Here is a 20555-nt window from a genome sequence, read left to right on the forward strand (position 1 = left end):
GCCATCCAATGATTACCCACCTTGAGACCCATCACATGTGAGAGATTCACCCCAACACTATTAATGATACTCTGCTACACTTGCAGAGAGGAACCTAACATATCTATCTCTGGAGAGGCTTCAACCAGCAACAGATGGAGGCAGATGCAGAGACCCACAGTCAAACATCAGGTAGAACCCAGTTAGTGTTGTGGATATGTGAGAAGATTAATAGTATGGAGCAGATTGCAGGTGTCAAGAACACTGAGTCAACTAATCTGGAACCATGGGCGCTCACAGAACTTAGGCCACCACCCAGAGAACATGCAGAAACTGGACCTAGACCCCCCTACACATTTGTTGCAATGTTCAGCTTGGTCTTCATGTGTGCCCCCTAACAAGTGGAGTGGTTTGTCAGAATTTCATGAAACAATCTCTCTAAAATGTGCACAAGAAATTCCTTATCTTAATTACAACCCCAGCTTCAACAAAAGAGTCATATCAGCTAGTGTTGCCAATGTTCCTGTTCTTTGACCTTAAAAAACCTGTAGCTTAACTATGAAGACTATGTTTTCAGGAATTGTTTCCTAAGATTCTTGTCTGTGCTAACCATCAGAACACTTTGCATGAGCTCTAAAGCAGTCTGTTGTTTCTAGTGCATGGCCCTTGAGGGGCTACAAAGCAAGTTCCAGGACAGGTAGAAAACCAGGAAAGCTAGGACTTCAGAGAGAAACACTGTCTTGAAAACAAAAATTCCAATACATCAATCAATATATAAATAAATAAATAAAACCCAAATCTGAGTAAGTGGACTTAAACAGAATCAGTCACAACTTGCACACGATGGCTGTCTCCCTAATGTTAAGACCTGTCTCCATCTCTGTCATTCAGAAGTTTATGCACAACTAAATAGGAAACCTAAAAGCTGAGGACTCCAATTGCAAGGAACAGACCCACAGTCTCTGAGGTCTGACTGGAAAGTTTGGATCCAGCCCTTTACTTCTCTTCCCTGGGGTTTATATTACCAAGGCATGGGGGAAAGCTCTAAAATATCTGTTCTCTATGGTGCTCAGCACCTCAAGGAACAAGTTCCCTATATTCATGCCTGACTTCTACTATACGTCTTACAATAACATAGAATATTTCAGCTTATTTTGCATTTCAGTTAACAAAACTCTAGACTACCAGCATGTTCATGCTTATTCTCAAGTGCTATGCACACAAGACATCCCATCCCTCACCAATGCAATAATCATATTTAGGAATTTTGGTTTTTATGTTCTATAAACTAGGGGAGAGAAAGAAAAAACTACATAGATAAATAAAGACTGACAGAAACCAAGACTTACATAACCTAGTCCCCAGCTCCATGTCCCTATGTGTCCATGAGAACAGTCTGAGCCTACTGAGATAAGATATGAATCAGATTCTTTGTTTTTTTTTTTAGATAAATGTATAAGATCAATTGCAGTATATGTCTGGGATGGGCTTCCTTGCAATCACTTTTCCAAATGAGATAAAAATAGAACTGATTCCCCAGACACCCTGAGAATAATTTTAATTAGTTCCTTAAACAGGATGCCTAAACTCAAGAGCCCAATTCTGAAATATACAAAGTCATTGAAAAAAAAAAGCACATAGGACATGGGACATCATTCTGTCTGAATGTGATTTGATTTAGTGTAAATATTCCCACATTTTTCTTCCTAGCCCTGTACAGAGCTAATCCTACAACTTCCTGTTTACTTATAAATTGAACTCCAGATAGTACCAGAAAAATGTTCCTTATTTCCCTATCCAGGTGCTCTAGAAAGCACAAGGCAAATTTCTGTCACCCAGAGGGAAAACTGGAAACCTTTTTATCCTCTCAGGAACCTCCCCCAATGCAAAGCAGCCCTCAGGCTCAGGCTGAAAGCCCAGGCCTAGCTGAGGAGCCCCATCCTCTTCTCATTAGAGCCTCCATCAGAGCATGGCTGTCCTGGTGCTGCTCCTCTGCCTGCTGACCTTTCCAAGCTGTAAGTGTTCAGAGTTTCAGAAGAGGGACTCAGACATGTCTGCTAGCAGATGACTAATGGTGATGTTCCTTGTCCCCAGGTGTCTGTCTGGTCTTAGGAGCAACTGAAGGAGTCAGGACCTGGCCCGGTGCAGCCTTCACAGACCCCGTCCATCACCTGCACTGTCTCTGGGATCATGTAAGCCAGGTATGACATACACTGGGTTTGCCAGCCTCTTGAGTGGATGGGAGTAATATGGTATAATGGAGACTCATTATAATTCAGCTCTCAAATCCAGATTGAGCATCAGTAGGGACAATTCCAAGAGCCAAGTTTTCTTAAAACTGAACAGTCTACAAACTGATGACACAGGAAACATTGAGGAAAGTCCAGTGTGAACCTTCATAAAAGCCTCTCTACAGTGATGCTCAGGACCAGCAGGGGTCAGTAACTACCAACAAAGACTTTCCAAGATCATTTCAGAATCTAGGAAGTTCTGGTTTAGGCTGTATAAGCAAATGCTTTAATGTTAGATGTTGTATTCTGTAGCTCCCTGCAGCTACTACGAACTGGGTTGCTGGAACGGAAGCTGAGGGATAGATGGGGAAGGGGCAAAAAGAACAAGGTCCCAACTTTAATTGAGGTCAGCACTTTTAACAGTTTGGGCAAATCTCTCCCCCCCTCCCCACCCCAGACTCTGGGCTGAGTTCCTGGAAAGTCTTCTGGCAGTCCTTGGCTCTATTGCTCAGGCCACTGGGTGGGTCACCTGCTTAATTCAGGAATTTGTAGACCTGGAGGAACAAAGAATTTAACCTTCACTCTTAGCTTCTCCATCCTAGGATAAAAATTCCTGCTTGTAACTGACTTCCCTATTATGCCCTAAGGTCAGATTCCTGCCAGAATCCAGGAATTGTCCTTGGGCTAATGTCAAGTTCCCACCAAGTGGCATGACACCCCAATATGGCTCTGTACAGTTAGAGATGTGGACTATTCTTCTAGCCCTGGTAATCCTCTAGAGTCTGCTATTTAGTGTCAAAACTTTTGGGTTGTGCACACACTATAAGAATTTTTAAATGGTTCTATAATGTAACAGTGTTTAATGAGAAGTTTTGAACTGGAATTAATCAGGAAAACTGAGTGAAACATTGTGTGGGTGAGGACAGCCAGGGAAACTTGGTAAGAGATTATTTCTTTCATGACTGCATTTTAGTAACATGTCCACTGTCAACTTAAATGATGTTTGAAATCAGTTGTAATAATAGTATCTAACATGGTTTTCAAACACAGGTCTCCAATTTAATGATGACACAGTTATCATTCTGAGTGCTAACACATAAGATCTGCTCTCCATACATGAAGAATATAATATGCTGTTAACTGTGTCCAACACCCATACATATTATTAAAATAATCCTTCCCATCTAACTGACTAGTCTTCTAATTCTACACTGTCCAGACTATGATCAGCCTGCCCTGAATTCACTTTACCTCCGATCAGCTTTTTTGTGTTCTACTAGATATGATGGTGCCTGGTTGTCATCGTACAAGGGTGCTACTGATTCACACAGATTAATGTGACATTCAGTCCATTGTAAAGAGAGCTGCAGCAAAAAAAAATGAGAAGGAATATTTTCATTGTTAAATCAGGTGCCAAAGAACTAGTGCAGTGGTTAAGAAAACAAACTGTTCTTTGAGGAGAAACATGTTATGTTCCTGATGCCTGTATGTAAGACCCCAAAAACCAAGGGTGCCCCAGCACCCCACACCCCGGAAGGCGACACCCAAATCACTCGGCGAGAAAAGGTCTCGATGCAATAGCATGAGTATTTCTTTATTCCAGAATTCTGGGTTCCATAGCCATGCACCATGCAGGGTCAGAGGACTATGGACCCCGAGTGCCGAATTGAGACAGCTTTTATAAGCTTATGACAAAGCCCGCGAATCACAAACCAATCATTTCTTAGCATGGAGAGCCCGCAAAATGCAAGCCAATTGATTTGTACCACTCCATAGTTTTTAGGCAAATCAGTTTAAATTATCGGAGCCCGCACTCAATGAACCAATTAGTTTCCTATAATGTCTACAGCTGCATGAACTCCTGCTTAGGGGCAATGGCAGAAGCAAGATAAGCTTAGCCCACTTCCAGTTACCCTATGGGGCCAGGATCACCTATTCAAGGTCTTTCTGCTAGGTCTAAACAAAGGGCGGGCTCTGGAATGTGACCTTTTACCAAGTTTCTAACAAAGCGAGATAGCATTTTAAACTACTGATTCCTTGGGGTCAATAGAATTAGGCTGTATTATTTTCTATCCTTTCATTCCCCAGTTCTTTTCTTAAATAGTTCTTGGTAAATAGTTCTAATCTTAGAACTATAGAGCTGAATCTCTCACTCTATATATTCTGGATTGTCCTGCCCTAAATCTCTGATAGTTGGCATAGCATAAGAATCTGCACAGCATTTATACCTTTCCCTAATAAAAGCCATTAACCGGTTAGTCACACAGATCTCAATTGTAAGCAAAAGTAGAAAAATTACAAAGGGTCTCATCAAAACAGAAAGTAGGATGGTAAAGAGTACAAGATAGGGGCTTTTCCACAGAGACTCAAGATTTTTTGCGCAGTGGCATCTAACATAGACCGAATCTCCAAATTGGAAGCGATGTGGAACTTGCAATTCTCTTTCTCTTGAGTGGGCCTCCCTGAGCTGCTTCCACACTTGCTGTCTCACCCACTCGAGGGCCTTGAGCCTAGAGAACAAAAGCCTGAAGCAAAAAGGGTAGGAGAGCTATCTAATAATCAGTCAGAACTTTAACAGTTTGGGCACGCCCTTTACCCCAGACCCTAGGTTGAGTTCCAGTGAACTCATCTGGTGGTTTTTGACTCTACTGCTGGGTGGGTCACCTGCCTAATTCAGGAATTTGTAGACCAGGAAGAACAATGTGCTCAACCTTCACTGAGCTTCTCCACCCTAGGATAAAAGTCTTACTGTAACCTACTTCCCTATTATGCCCTAAGGTCAGATTCCTGCCCAAAGTCAGGGATTGTCCTTGACCAAAGTCAAGTTCCTACCATGAGGCGTGACTCCCTAATATGGTTTAAGAATATGGCAATACAACTTAAGAATTAACATTGTAAGAATTGACTTATGTCCTGGCTTTAAATTTTATGTCACCTGAAAATCATTTAAATTTGTATCTGCTTTCTCAAGATTAAACAGCTTGGGCTGTCTATGAGTCTTCAATACCATCAGAAATCTAAGAGTGACCAATATTAACTGAAAACATATAGAAAGCTTTGCAAAGCTTTTAAGACATAAGCATCATATACAATGGATTTTTGACATTTTTGAAAACCAACTATCTATGTAAAGCAATGTGGACTGTTGTTTATGAAACTATCTTCAGCTATTTCTGATTAAAACCTAGAAAACACCCTAATAATAAACTCAGAGCCTTATTTTTTATTTAGCCCTAAACTCATAGACTTAGACGCATCTCAGATCAGTAATAACATAGAAGTGGGTGTAAATACTGTACTTTCAAATTTAGTATTTATACCAATGAAAACCTTGATTTTGTATCAAAATAAAACCTGTATCAAATAAGAACTTATGCCTTGAACTTAATACCAATTATAAAGATTTTAGTATCACAAAGACAGATTTTTTTTACTTAATATTTTAGAATCTAGTCTTCTGGAGGTCTCCCTTATTTTGACCTCTCTCCCAGAGGAGCAATATAACCACAAAGTTTAACATCACATCGAGCATAGCAATTTAAACAAGTTAAAATAAAAGAAACCATTTGTACCAACTTAAATCCAAAATTCTCACACCTGCCACATTGCACAGCTTGTTAAGACTTCTTTTCCTTTTCAGGGGGCATCAGAGAACAAGTATTTTTGTCTCTCCTTTTGTTCTAAGTTGGCGTGCTTGAGTCACGTGGCCTGATTTTGGCGCCACAGAGTTGCTTTTCAGTCAAAGTCAAAATTTTGTCCGTCTAAGTCCAAGAACATAAAACACAATACAAAACACCACCACATAGACAGCCTGACCCTGCCACCATCAGGCCTCTACATTCAAGAATGCAGAGCCAGGAAAATCACACAATTTGCCTCTAGAGGACACTAGATACCAGATTCCAGCAGAACATGGCTTCTGCCATTACTGACTTGCTGTTTAGAGATGGAGAGCCTTATTCAGCTTTCTCCCGGTCTAAAGCTTTCTCTAGACCCCTGCAGTCTCAACTCTAGCCACAGCCAGTAGAACACACTGCACAAGACAGACTCTCTGAGCCCCCAGAAGCTTGTAAGCAAAACCAAAAAGCTTTCAGACACAGTGAGACAGACAGAAAACAAATAGCTGCAAAAAGCTACCTCGTGGGATTCCACATCCATGTTGTTTCCAGTAGAAGGAGCACTCCATCCCCTTCATCCCAAAAAACCACAATCAGCCTCCCCCAGATTGTCCCTCACCCATGAAGCATCCTTCAGGGTTACAGCCTGTGGCCCTAGGGTGTCTCCTTCCACAGCACTGGGTCGTCATGGGCCGCAGCGGTAGCTGCAAAAGCAGGGTTCCACGTCTGCTTTATTACACGCAAATCGAAACCAAAAACACAGACACAGCAGCGCCGCACTCAAAACACTCAGGACATTAGAACAAAAACATCGCCAGCACACACACATTCCAGAGGGGATCCCCTTTACCTCCGAGTTGGTTCTCGTGTGTGAAGAGAAATTGCACGTCCCGGCACATGCACCAAGAAATGTAAGACCCCAAAAACCGAGGGTGCCCCAGAACCCCACACCCCAGAAGGCGACACCCAAATCACTCGCGAGAAACGGTCTCCATGCAATAAATAGCATGAGGATTTCTTTATTCCAGAATTCTGGGTTCCATAGCCATGCACCACGCAGGGTCAGAGGACTATGGACCCCGAGTGCCGAATTGAGACAGCTTTTATAAGTTTACGACAAAGCCTGCGAATCACAAACCAATCATTTCTTAGCATGGAGAGCCCGCGAAATGCAAGCCAATTGATTTGTACCACTCCATAGTTTTTAGGCCAATCAGTTTAAATTATCGGAGCCCGCGCTCAGTGAACCAATTAATTTTCTATAATGTCTACAGCTGCCTGAACTCCTGCTTAGGGGCAATGGCAGAAGCAAGATAAGCTTAGCCCATTTCCAGTTACCCTATGGGGCCAGGATCACCTATTCTAGGCCTTTCTGCTAGGTCTAAACAATGGGCGGGCTCTGGAATGTGACCTTTTACCAAGTTTCTAACAAAGCAAGATAGCATTTTAAACTACTGATTTCTTGGGGTCATTACAATGAGGCTGTATTATTTTCTATCCTTTCAATGCCCACAATGTGCACCTCAGAACCATGCATAGTTCCAGAAATCTCAGGATAAACTTGGCCTCCATAAGCACTACACTGCTTCAACTTAAAGATAAGTCCCACCTACCCTCAGTTGTCTCTGAGCCTTATATACTGACCTCACTAATCCTTATTGTTTCCTTGACACCTCCACCTAACCCTGAGTACTATGGACCATCTAAGGTACTGTGACTCTTCTATCACACTCCTCCTCTTCCTCCTCCTTCCCCTTCTCTCTCTCTCTCTCTCTCTCTCTCTCTCTCTCTCTCTCTCTCTCTCTCTCTCTCTCTCTCTCTCCCTCTTTCCATTTTCTCTCTTGTCCCTCCATCTCTCTCTCTTCTCCCTCCATCCCTCCCTTTCTCCATCCCCCTCTCTTTCTCTCTCTTCTCACTCCATCACTTACTTTCTCCCTCCCTCCTTTACTCTCTCCTTTATACTCAGTCTGTCTCTCTACTCTGTCTCTCTGTCTCTGTGTCTGTCTCTCTCCCCTTTCCCTTTCTGCACTTTTTTCTTCTCTCTGTCTCTGCCTATCTCTGTCTCACTCTTTCTCTTCCTTTCTTCCTTTCACTCCTCCCTGCTTTACTCCCACCTGCAAAATAAAGGCATTATATTTTCCAATACATTTATATAAAATATTATTATCTAGGATAGGTAAAGAACACAAATTAACCTAAGAACCCATGTATACTCATTACAAAGCAACATTTTAGATTCACATAGTGTGTGCAAGGTAATTTTTTTCAATCAGTTTTTCTTACTAACAGGCAACATTTCACAGTTACAAAGAAAGGATTTATTATTTTATTGTTTATCTTTAAATAAACCTTACAAAAATCATAATAATAATACAAATTTAAATTTTTATATAAAAAGAACTATTTCTAATTAAATCCAAAAAATTGACATATACTCCTCAATAATGATCAGATCATATTAGAATGCTGAGGGCTAAAATGGGTATAAAAATATCATTACCTTAATCACCAGTCCAGCTTTAACAAACGACTCATATCAGCTACTGCTGCCAATGTTCTTGTTCCTTGACATTAATAAAACCATAGCTTAACTATTGAGAGTATTTTTCTAAGAGCTTCAGATTGTTTCTTAGTATTCTTGTTTGTACTAACCATTGGGACAGATCCCATGGCTTCTCAAACTGTTTGATCCTCATACATGACCCTTTATGCTCTACAGTGCAAGTTCCAGGACAGGTAGAGAACCAAGACAGCTAGGACTACACAGAGAAACTCTATCTTGAAAACAAAAATTTCAAAACAAAAATAAATAAATAAATAAATAAATATATCAAAAGCCCAAGTTTGAGTAAATGGACTGACACTAATTCCTTCACCACTTATACAGGACGACTGTCACACAAAAGTTAAGACCTGTCTCTATCACTGTCATTCAAAAGAAAAAAATTATGCAGAAGGATTCAGCACAAAGGGAGGTCCTAAGACCTGATACTATTACTGAGGTTATGGAGCACTCACAAAAAGGGACCTAGCATGACAGCACTCCAGAAGACCCAATAAGAATGTGAAAGAGTCAGAAGCAGATATATGTGTAAGACCCCAAAAACTGAGGGTGCCCCAGCACCCTACATCCCGGAAGGCGACACCCAAATCACTCGCGAGAAACGGTCTCCATGCAATAGCATGAGGATTTCTTTATTCCAGAATTCTGGGTTCCATAGCCATGCACCACACAGGGTTAAAGGACTATGGACCCTGAGTGCCAAATTGAGACAGCTTTTATAAGTTTACGACAAAGCCCGCGAATCACAAACCAATCATTTCTTAGCATGGAGAGCCCACAAAATGCGAGCCAATTGATTTTTCCCACTCCATAGTTTTTAGGCCAATCAGTTTAAATTATCGGAGCCCACGCTCAGTGGACCAATTAGTTTCCTATAATGTCTACAGCTGCTTGAACTCCTGCTTAGGGGTAATGGTGTAAGTTTACAGAAGATAAGTTTAGCCCATTTCCAGTTACCCTATGGGACCAGGATCACCTATTCAAGGCCTTTCTGCTAGGTCTAAACAAAGGGCGGGCTCTGGAATGTGACCTTTTACCTAGTTTCTAACAAAGCGAGATAGCATTTTAAACTCCTGATTTCTTGGGGTCATTAGAGTTAGGCTGTATTATTTTATATCCTTTCATGTGCACCCAACAAATAGACAGAAGCAGCTGATCCCTGCTGTTGAATTAGGGAAGGCTGAATGAAGCTGAGGGAAACCATGTAAGAGGACCAGAGGTCTCAATTAATCTGGACCCCCAGGATCTCTCAAACATTAGACCACCAAACAGGCAGCATATACAAGCTGATATGAGGCCCCTAGCATACATACAATAGAGGACTGCCCAGTGTGTAATCATTCAGAAATGATGCACCTAACCCTCAAGAGACTGGAGGCCTCAAGGAGATTAGAGGTCATATGGATTAGGGGGTAGGAACATCCTTGTGGAGACCGGGGGAGGGGAGATGGTATGGAATGGGAACAGTAAGAGGGTGGACAGGGGTTGGCAGGGTGGGGAATAAAATGTGGAGTGTATAAAATAATTAATAAAAATATTTATAATAAAAATAAAAAACCAAGAAAACAAAAACCGGAGGACTCCATCTGTGAGTAAAAGTCCCAGACTGACAGTCTCTGAGACCTGATAGGGCAGTTTGGATCCAGCCCTTTACTTCTCTTCCTTGGGGTTTACATTGCTAAGTCATGGAGCAAAGCTCTACAATATCTCTTCTATATAGTGGTCAACACCTCAAGGCACAGGTCCCCCATATTCATGCCTGCCATTACCTACACTTTATTCCATAAAGTGGACTACTCCGGCTTATTTTGTATTTCAGTTAACAAAACTCATTCTAGCAGCATGTTACTGCTTATTTTCAAGTGTTATGAACAGTTTGCCTCCCACACCTCTCCAATGCAATAATCATATTTATGAATTTGGGTTTTCATGTGCTATAAGCTCAGAGGAGAAATAGAGAAAAATGCATAGAGAAATGAAGACTGACAGAAATCAAGACATACATAACCTAGTCCCCAGGTACCATGTCCCTAAGTGGCCAGGAGTATAGTCTGAGCCTAGTGAGGTTAGATCCGAATCATAGTCTTCAGTCTTCTTTTAGATAAATATGTGAGATCAATTGAACTAAATGTCTGGGATGGGCTTCCTTGCAATCTGTACTCCAAATGAGGTAAGAATAGAAGTGGTTCCACAGACAACGTGAGAATAATGCTAAATAGCTCCTCAAAAAGGATTTCTGATCACCAAGAGCCCAATTCCATCCTAAATACTTTTCTGGAATATACAGTGTCCTAAAATGCACACAGGACATAGGACAATGTTCTGCCTGAAGTTCATGAATGTGGGTTCATTTACTGTAACCATCCCCATGTTTTTCTTCCTAGTCTTGCACAGTGTGAATCCTATAACATCTTGTTTATCTCTATGTTGTGCTCCAGAGAGTACTAGATCAATGTTCCTTATTTTCTTCTCTATGTGCTCTAAAGAGCACAAGACATAGTTCTCTCATTTGGAGGAAAAAATGAAAATCTGCTGAGTGCTTCTTTTATCCTCTCAGGAACCTCCCCCAATGCAAAGCAGGCCTCAGGCTCAGGCTGAAAGTCCAGGCCTAGCTGAGGAGCCCCATCCTCTTCTCATTAGAGCCTCCATCAGAGCATGGCTGTCCTGGTGCTGCTCCTCTGCCTGCTGACCTTTCCAAGCTATAAGTGTTCAGGGTTTCAGAAGAGGGACTCAGACATGTCGGCTAGAAGATATATGAGTAATGTTGACATTGCTTTTCCCCAGGTGTCCTGTCCCAGATGCAACTGAAGGAGTCAGGACCTGGCCTGGTGCAGCCCTCACAGACCCTGTCCATCACATGCACTGTCTCTGGGTTCTCATTAACCAGCTATCATGTACACTAGGTTCATCAGCCTTCAGGAAATAGATTTGAGTGGATGGGAGTAATATGGGCTGATGGTGGCACAGATTATAATTCAGCACTCAGATCTTGACTGACCATCAGCAGGGACACCTCCAATAGCCAAGTTTTCTTAAAAGTGAACAGTCTTCAAACTGAAGACACAGCCATCCATGTACAACTGTGCCAAAGACACAGTGAGGTACATCCAGTGTGAACCTGCACAAAAACCTCCCTACAGGGAATTTCAGGACCAGCAGAGGACAGTGAAAACCAACCAGGAATTCCTAGGCTCACTTCAGGATCTAGAAAATTCTGGACTATGCTGTATGAACACATGTTTTAGTGTTAAAGACAGGGACACTTCTTCCAGCCATGGAAATTATCTAGAGCTTTATCCAGGGTCATAATCTATTAAACATCTTGTTTTTTCACACACTAGTAAAATGTTTAAGTGGTTCTATAATCTAACAGTGTAAAATAAGAACAAACTAGAGTTGATATTTATCAAGAAAAGTCAGGGGATCACTGCGTAAGTAAGGTCAGCCAGGGAGACTTGCTAATGGATTTTTTTTCTCTCACAGCTGCAGTTTTAGTAATATTTCTACTGTTTACTTAATTGATCTTTAAGATTAAATGTACTCATTTTCTCTAACGTGAAACTTACAAACATGTCCACAATTTAATGAGGACACAGTTATCATTCTGAGAACCAACTCACAAGCTCTGCCCTCCATATATGAAGAACATAATATGCTATTATTAACTGTGGCTGACATTCATACATGTAATTATTGAAATAATCCTTCCTATTTAGCTGACTAGTCTTCTCATTCTACACTGTCCAAGCCACTGATCAGGCCACGCTGATTTCACTTCACCTCAGATCAATTTTTGTATTCCACTTGATAAGATTGTACCTGGTTGTCATTGTTCAGATTCAGACAGATTAATGTGATATTTAGCCCATTGTAACAGAGCTGCAGCAAAAATTAGAAGAAATGTTATCATTGTTACTCCAGGTGCTATTGAAACAGATCTGTGATACAGAGAACAAACTGTTCTTTGAGGGGATCCAACTTAAGTATCTGACTCCCACAATGAGCACCTCATAATCACAAGTAACTACAGAAAACCCAGCATAAATTTGGATTCCATGAGCACTCACTGTTCCCGCTAACACATATACATGTAATTAAAACTAAAATATTTTATAAACATTGCTAATACAGTGCTAGGAGGTAGTCAAAAGAAGAGTTCTTCTGTAATATAGGTATACTTAGTAGATTTAAATGTTAATATTTTCAAAAACACATCCCTAATTTTAAATAATTATTATTTTACTTAAGTCAGCTATATTCACTATTATAGGTAAGAACATTGTCTCTCAAAGAGATCAGTCTTATCTCTCTTCTCAAGAAAAATTCATTTCCATCACTTGCCTGAGATGTAGGTTCACAAGATAACACAGGGATCAGGAAACACAGAACTGAGAGGTGATGTCTTCATTGGTGGACATCCTTCTACCCCCAGTCTCTGATAAGTCTCATTAATCATGGCCAAAGTATGTGGGCAGAGTAGGTTACATAAAGCAATCATCTCTATTCTCCAGTAAATTGATATTAAAGGCAAAATTCTATGCTGTCTATAACCAATCACATGAAATCCATTTACTAAAAGAAAGAAGAAAAATAAATGTTATAAGGATGGACAGAAAGGGGTTCCTGTTCTTGTAATGAGACCATGGTTCTCTCATATTTGAAAATGGTTTGGAGCACAGCAACACATGACACTTCCAGAACATGTCACCCTACTATCTCAGTTCTGTAGAGTAGACAAGGAAAGTGATGTTTTCATTTGAAATAGACTTTTGCAATTCTATTTCCTGATCCTACTACTCTACTATCTCGCAGTGATGGAGTCTCTGTGGAGACCTGCACTCTGAACTCTTAGAAGGACACCCTCAGTCAATTGTGCTTTTAGCTATCACTTGCCTATGGTCCTTCTCTTATGTGTTGTCAGGCTGGACTTGTGCATGAGAATAGTGGGAATATATTTGTATAATCCAATAAGAAACTATGGGGGCGAATTGGGCACCCTGACAGGTTCAAAATCAACTTGACACAAACTACAGTCATCAGAGGGAGGAAGCCTCAATTGACAAAATGCCTCCATACGATCAGGATGTTAGACAACCAGTGAGGTACTTTCTTAAATAGTGATTGAGATGATCGATCTTAGTGCATTATGTGTGAGTCAACCACTGGGCTGGTTGTTCTGGATTCAATAAGAAAGGAAGATGAACAAGCAACACAGATAAAATGCTTCCTATTTCAATGTTCTTATATAAGTTTCCAGCAGAAAACATGGTACAAATGAGATCTCGATTAAAATGTAGATTATATGTGTGTCTTATTACTTCAAATATACAGGTAAGTAGTATATATTCCCAGTTAAAGTTATGCAGAGCTCCCTAACACGTGTTCTCTCTAATTTTAGGTTGTAATCAAAATGACAACAAAAATAGCCATTAGAGAAGGTATACAATAATTTCCATATATTAATATATATCTTTTTAATGGGTTTCCAGGTCAGTAAATAGTTATTAAGAATTAAATATACTGTCAGATAATAAAAACATTCATTGCTCCCAAAGCCAGTATAAATACTCCCTCATCTGATTGTTTGAGATATATTATGGCAGGCATACTGGAACTGCCCATGGCTTCTAAATTAGGTTGCCCATTGCTCCTGGGATACTGAATCTTCCCCTAAAACAGAGGCTGACTCAATTTTTTTCAGATGGAATCAGACTCTCCAGGTTTCACTGTTTCCATTCACATGGATGGTTTGCCTCCAGGTTCTCTCTTTAGCCTGCCTGTTTCTTAAAGAGGGAAGAATCTGTTCTCTATAGCCACATTTTATGTCGTACTATCTTAAAAAATCAACTCTGTGTCTTAATTTAATTAGGTTTTCACAGATATGAGAAAGGTAATTGTCAGGCATCTATCAGGGACCATCCAAGTGTCCCATAGGCTAGGGAGGATCAGGGAACACCTTTAGAGTTCTTCAGTATACCTCACTATTGGGAAATCTCTAAATGTACTATCTAATATCATTCATTTCTTCTCCTGCTGCTAGTATTTGTTCAGAACTACCCAAATTCCAACAAAACTACCAGGGCATTCCAGTTGTCCAACAAACTAAGGAGACCAGTATAATGACTTTGCATATTTAACTCCCAGAGAATCTCCCTTAAGATATAATCCAAACCACTAATTGCCACTGACCCAGGATTGCATGACTCTTCTCCAAGCCCTCTTTGTCATCACTCTTTACAGTTATATGTTCTGCATGGCAGGGATAGGCTCAATTCCTGTAAACATTCCCATGTTTTTCTTCCTAGGACTGCACAGTATGAATCCTACAACTTCCTGTTTATCTATAATTTGAACTCCAGACAGTACCAGAAAAAAATTCTCTTTATTTCCCTCTCCAGGTGCTCTAGAAAGCACAAGGCAAATTTCTGTCACCTGGAGGAAAAACTGGAAACCTTTTTATCCTCTCAGGAACCTCCCCCAATGCAAAGCAGCCCTCAGGCTCAGGCTGAAAGCCCAGACCTAGCTGAGGAGCCCCATCCTCCTCTCATTAGAGCCTCCATCAGAGCATGGCTGTCCTGGTGCTGCTCCTCTGCCTGCTGACATTTCAAAGCTGTAAGTGTTCAGGGTCTCAGAAGAGGGACTCAGACAGGTCTGCTAGCAGATGCATGACTAATGTTGACATTGCTTGTCCCCAGGTGTCCTGTCCCAGGTGCAGCTGAAGGAGTCAGGACCTGGCCTGGTGCAGCCATCACAGACCCTGTCCCTGACCTGCACTGTCTCTGGGTTCTCATTAACTGGTTATGGTGTACACTGGGTTCGCCAGCCTCCAGGAAAGGGTCTGGAGTGGATGGGAATAATATGGAGTGGTGGAAGCACAGATTATAATTCAGCTCTCAAATCCCGACTGAGCATCAGCAGGGACACCTCCAAGAGCCAAGTTTTCTTAAAATTGAACAGTCTGCAAACTGATGACACAGCCACTTACTACTGTGCCAGAGACACAGTGAGGGAAGTCCAGTGTGAACCTGCACAAAAACCTCTCTACAGTGATGCTCAGGACCAGCAGGGGGCAGTAATTACCAACAAGGATATTCCAGGATCCTTTCAGAATCTAGGAAGTTCTGGCCTATGCTGAATGAACAACTGTTTTAATGTTAGAGATGTGGACCATTGTTCTAGCCATGGTAATACTCTAGAACCTACTGTTTAGTGTCATGTACTATTAAACTTCTGGTTTGTGCACACACTGGAAGAATTTTTAAATGATTCCATAATGGAACAATATTTAATGAGAACAAGTTTTGAGCTGGTATTTATCAGTGACACATTGGATGGGTAAGGACAGCCAGGGAGATTTGGTCATAAATTCTTTCTCTAATGGTTGCAGTTTTAGTAACATGTCCACTGATTACTTAAATGATATTTATTGTATTCATTTTCTCTAACATGGAGTTTTCAAACAAATGTGCACCATTTAATGATGACACAGTTATCATTCTCAGTGCTAACTCCTAAGATCTGTTCTCCATATATGAAGAATATAATATTCTGTTATTAACTGTGTCCAACACATATACATATTATTATTGAAATAATCTTTCCTATCTGACTACTCTTCTTACTCTACACCGTCCAGACTATGATCAGCCTGCCCTGATTTCACTTTACCTCAGATCAGTTCTTTTGTTCTACTAGATATGACGGTGCATGGTTATCATTGTAAAAGGGTCCTACAGATTCAAACAGATTAATGTGATATTCAGTCTATTGTGAAAAGAACTGCAGCAGAAAATGAGAGGGAATATTTTATTTGTTACATCAGGTGCAGTAGAACCAGTGCAGTGGTTGAGAAAGCAAACTGTTCTTGGAGGAGAAACATGTTATGTTCCTGATGCCCACAATGTGCACCTCATAACCATGCACAATCCCAGGAAACCCAGGATAACCAATTTGAAAGATAAATTCCACCTACTTTCAGCTGACTCTGGGCTTCATGTAGTGACCTCTGTAATCCTTACGGTTTCCTTGGCACCTCCACCTGACTCTGAGCATCAGGGACATACTGAGGTCTTCTGCACCTCTTTTACCAGTTTCTCCTCTCTCTCTCTCTCTCTCTCTCTCTCTCTCTCTCTCTCTCTCTCTCTCTCTCTCTCTCTCTCTCTCTCTCCCTCTCTTTCTCTCTCTCTCTCTCTCCTCCCCCCCCCGTCTCTCCAACCTGTGTGTGTGTGTGTGAGTGAGTGTGTGTATGCACATACTGACACAAGATGCTCTCCTCTTTCAGTCAGCATCATATTTTTCAGATATGCTCACTCACTTGGCTTCACCTTATCATGTCCATGGAGATCAAAGCTGAGTGGTTGCATCTCAATTAAAGGCATCTGCATAGTAAGAACTTTAGATACACAGGTATCATTACTAGACTCATAGTAGAGATAAAATTTTAAAGTACCCCATTTTTAATAGATTTATTTGATGCTCTGGAGTCTAACTTCTTGAGTTCTTTGTATACATTGAATATTTTCACTCTATTGGGTGTAGAATAGGTAAAGATCTCTTCCCAATATGTCGGTTGCTGCTTTGGCCAATTGACAATGTCCTTGCTTTACAGAAGATTTGTAGTTTTATGAGGTCCCAAAGGTTGATTATTGTTCTTAGAGCATAAGCCATTGGTGTTCTATTCAGGAAAATTTCCCCTGTGCCCATGTGTTCAAGTTTTTTCCCCACTTTCTCCTCTATAAGCTTCAGTGTGACTGGTTTTATGTGTAGATCCTTTATCCACTTGGACTTGAGCTTTGTACAAGGAGATAAGAATGGGTTAATTTGCATTTCTCTGCATGCTGACATCCAGTAGATCCAGTAACGTGTTAAAATATTGCCTTTTTTCCACTGTATGTTTTTAGCTCCTTTGTCAAATATCAAGTGATTGTAGGTGTGCAGGTCCTTTTCTGAGTCTTCAATTCTATTCCAGTGATCATCCTGCCTGTCTTCATAGCAATATCAGACAGTTTTTATCACTATTGCTCTGTAGTAGAGCTAGAGGTCAGGGATGGTGATTGCGCCAGGAGATGATTTTGTGGAGAATAGGTTTTGCTATCCTGGGTTTTGTGTTATTCCAGATGAATTGGAGAATTGTTCATTCTAAATCTATGAAGAATTGATTTGGAATTTTGATGGGGATTACATTGAATCTGTAGATTGCTTTTGGCAAGATGGCCATTTTTACTATATTAATCCTGCCAACCCATGAGTATGGGAGATCAGTACATCTTCTGAGATGATCTTCATTTTCTTTATTCAGAGGCTGGAAGTCGTGTGATATATAACTTTCACTTGCGTCATTAGAGTCACACCAATGTAGGTAATATTATTTGGGACTATTGTGAAGGGGTCATTTCCCTAATTTCTTTCTCAACTTATTTATCCTTTTGAGTAGAGGAAGGCTACTGATTTATTTGAGTTAATTTTATATCCAGACACTTTGCTGAAGTTGTTTATCAGCTTTAGGAGTTCTCTGGTGAAATTTTGTGGTCCCTTAAGAAAACGATCATAGCATCTGAAAATAGTGATATTTTTGATTTCTTCCTCTCCAATTTGTATACATTTGACCTGCTTTTGTTGTCTGATTGCTCTGTTTAGGACTTCAAGTACTATATTGAATAGATAGGAAGAGAGTGGGCAGCCTTGTCTGTTCCCCGATTTTAGTGGGATTGCTTCAAGTTTGTCTCCATTTAGTTTGATGTACACAGCAAAACAGGGAATTCTCAAATGAGGAAACTCTAATGGCCTTGAAGCACATGAAGAAATGTTCAGCATTCTTAGTAATAAGGGAAATGCAAATTAAAACAACACTGAGGCAGTGTGGTGGAGGCTAATGCCTGTAATACGAGCACTCTGGGAGGCATAGGCAGAGTCAAGCAGATTTCTGAGTTCAAGGCCAGCATAGTCTGCAGAGTGAGTTCCAGGACAGCCAGGGCTACACAGAGAAGCTCTGTCTCAAAAACCAAAAAAGAAAAAAAAGAAAAAAAAGAAAAAAAGCTGGGTTTTCCACCTCACACCTGTTAGAATGGCTAAGATGTAAAACTCAGGTGACAGCAGATACTGCAGAAGATGTGAGGAATGAGAAACACTTCTCCATTTTTGGTGGGATTCCAAGCTGGTAAAACTACTCTGGAAATCAGTTTGGTGGTTCCTCAGAGAACTAGACATAGTACTACCTGAAGACCCAGCTATCCCACTCCTAGGAACATGGTCCACTATGACCATAGTTGCCTTATTTATAATAGCTAGAACCTGGAAAGAACTGAAATATCCTTCAACACAGGAATGGACTCAGAAACTGTGTAATATATACACAATGGAGTACTATTCAGCTATTAAAAACAATGAATTCATGAAATTCTCTGGCAAATGGATGGATATAAAAAGTGTCATGCTGAATGAGGTAACCCAATCACAAAAGAACACACATGGTGTGCACTCACTGATAAGTGGATATTAGACCAAAAGCTCAAAATAAACAAGTTACAATTCACAGAGCACAGTAAGCTCAAGAAAGAGGAGTAAAGTGGGGGTGCTTTGATTCCTCTGAGAAAGACAGCAAAATACTCACAGGAGCAATAAAGGAGACAAAGTGTGGAGCAGAGACTGAAGGAAAGGCCACACAGAGACTGCCCTACCTGGGGATTCATCCTATAAACAGTCACCAAACCCTGACACTATTATGGACAACATGAAGTGCATACTGAAAGGAGTCTGTTATGGTTGCTTCTAGGGGGGCCCTTTCAGAGCCTTGCTAATACAGAGGCAGAAGCTAGCAGCCATATATTTGGAGGCATGGGGTGGGAGGAGGTGTTGGAGGTTTTCAGGGAGGTGGGAAATCTGAACAGGTTTTAGCATTTAAAATGTAAATGGAGATTATAAAAATTTCCTAAAAAAAAAAAAGAAAGAAAATAATTTAAAAGTGGCATGTGCCCAGAAATTAACAAAATGAAGAGCCTCACACATGGGAAAAATGATTCCATTTGGGAAAACTATCAGATACAGAAGCAAAGGACCCTGAAGACATGGGATTTCTGGACTCAAGGAAGAAATTCAGTTAGGTGCCCGATTAGGGCATTTTGTGGGAACCTAACATATTAGATCCAGCACAGAACCAGATAAGGTCACAGGTTACTGTGGTGTTCTGTGAGTTATGAAGAAATTGTACAGATAGGGCTGGGACTAAAATGTGTGAGGCTGCAGCACCAAGACTGTGAGGACAATGGAGCCAGTGACACCCACTGAGCTTAAGTTAGCTGCAGTTAGCTCCTCATGAACTCAGGGGAGAGCTTGTCTTTCCTTGCTCTCTCTCTATTTCTTAGTTTGTTATACATGTATTTCCTCTGGTCAAAGGGGTCTAAATACTTTATATTTTTTCAACTATATTATTTCAATGAATATTTCAACAAATTATACTATATTCAACACTATATTTTTTTTTTCTTTTCGCTAGGATCATTTCTATGCCTCTCATGTACACTGTTCCTCCAGGAACTGTAATTTGTAATTCCTGTGACAAAATCTATACAGTTCTTTATTTGAAGCTCAGATGTACTCAGGTTATACACTGGGATTTTTCAGGACTCAAGAAGAATCTGTGAGTCCTTCTCAGTATCAGTTTGGGATTGTGGACATAGAGTATAATGAAGGAGTACATGGAATTCAGTAGAAGATTTGTGTTCAATTGAATCATGATGATATGTGGAATCTAACTGATATTTGTCTGCTAAGTTTGCATGCAAAATGTGTCACCTGTGATGTTGGGATAACAGTCTCTATTTCATCCTGGGATCCTGGGACCTCTGGAGACACTGTACAAGTTGAACAGAAAACATACTAACTGCATAAAAGTAAGAGAAAGTAAATCATATATCAAATAATCTAAATAGTAATTATATAAATATCTATAATTTTGCCATTACTACTAATATAAATTTTGGATACAAATACATGTTGTATCTAGTTCAAGATGACAAGTTGACTTTGAGTCCATAGCGTTTATGAATAAGATTTATTTTATTGACATGTTTATATTTTGGCCATTTCTGGAATAAATTCCCTGTTCCTTCTGTGAAAAATATAAACAGTATAAAGTCAATTATGACATTCCACTATATCTAACCTGTC

The 20555-nt window shown here is 40.4% G+C and overlaps 1 gene segment (V, D, J or C); it reads left to right on the top strand.

The window, feature by feature from the left end:
* Positions 1-1889: 1889 nt before the first annotated feature.
* On the top strand, positions 1890-15540 carry LOC127686868 (Ig heavy chain V region PJ14-like). The segment is given in 2 exon segments: positions 1890-1994; positions 15086-15540. Coding segments are annotated over 2 exon segments (486 nt in total).
* Positions 15541-20555: the final 5015 nt, after the last annotated feature.

Source organism: Apodemus sylvaticus, chromosome 6 (genome assembly GCF_947179515.1).
Source record: "Apodemus sylvaticus chromosome 6, mApoSyl1.1, whole genome shotgun sequence".
Taxonomy (NCBI): Eukaryota; Metazoa; Chordata; class Mammalia; order Rodentia; family Muridae; genus Apodemus; species Apodemus sylvaticus.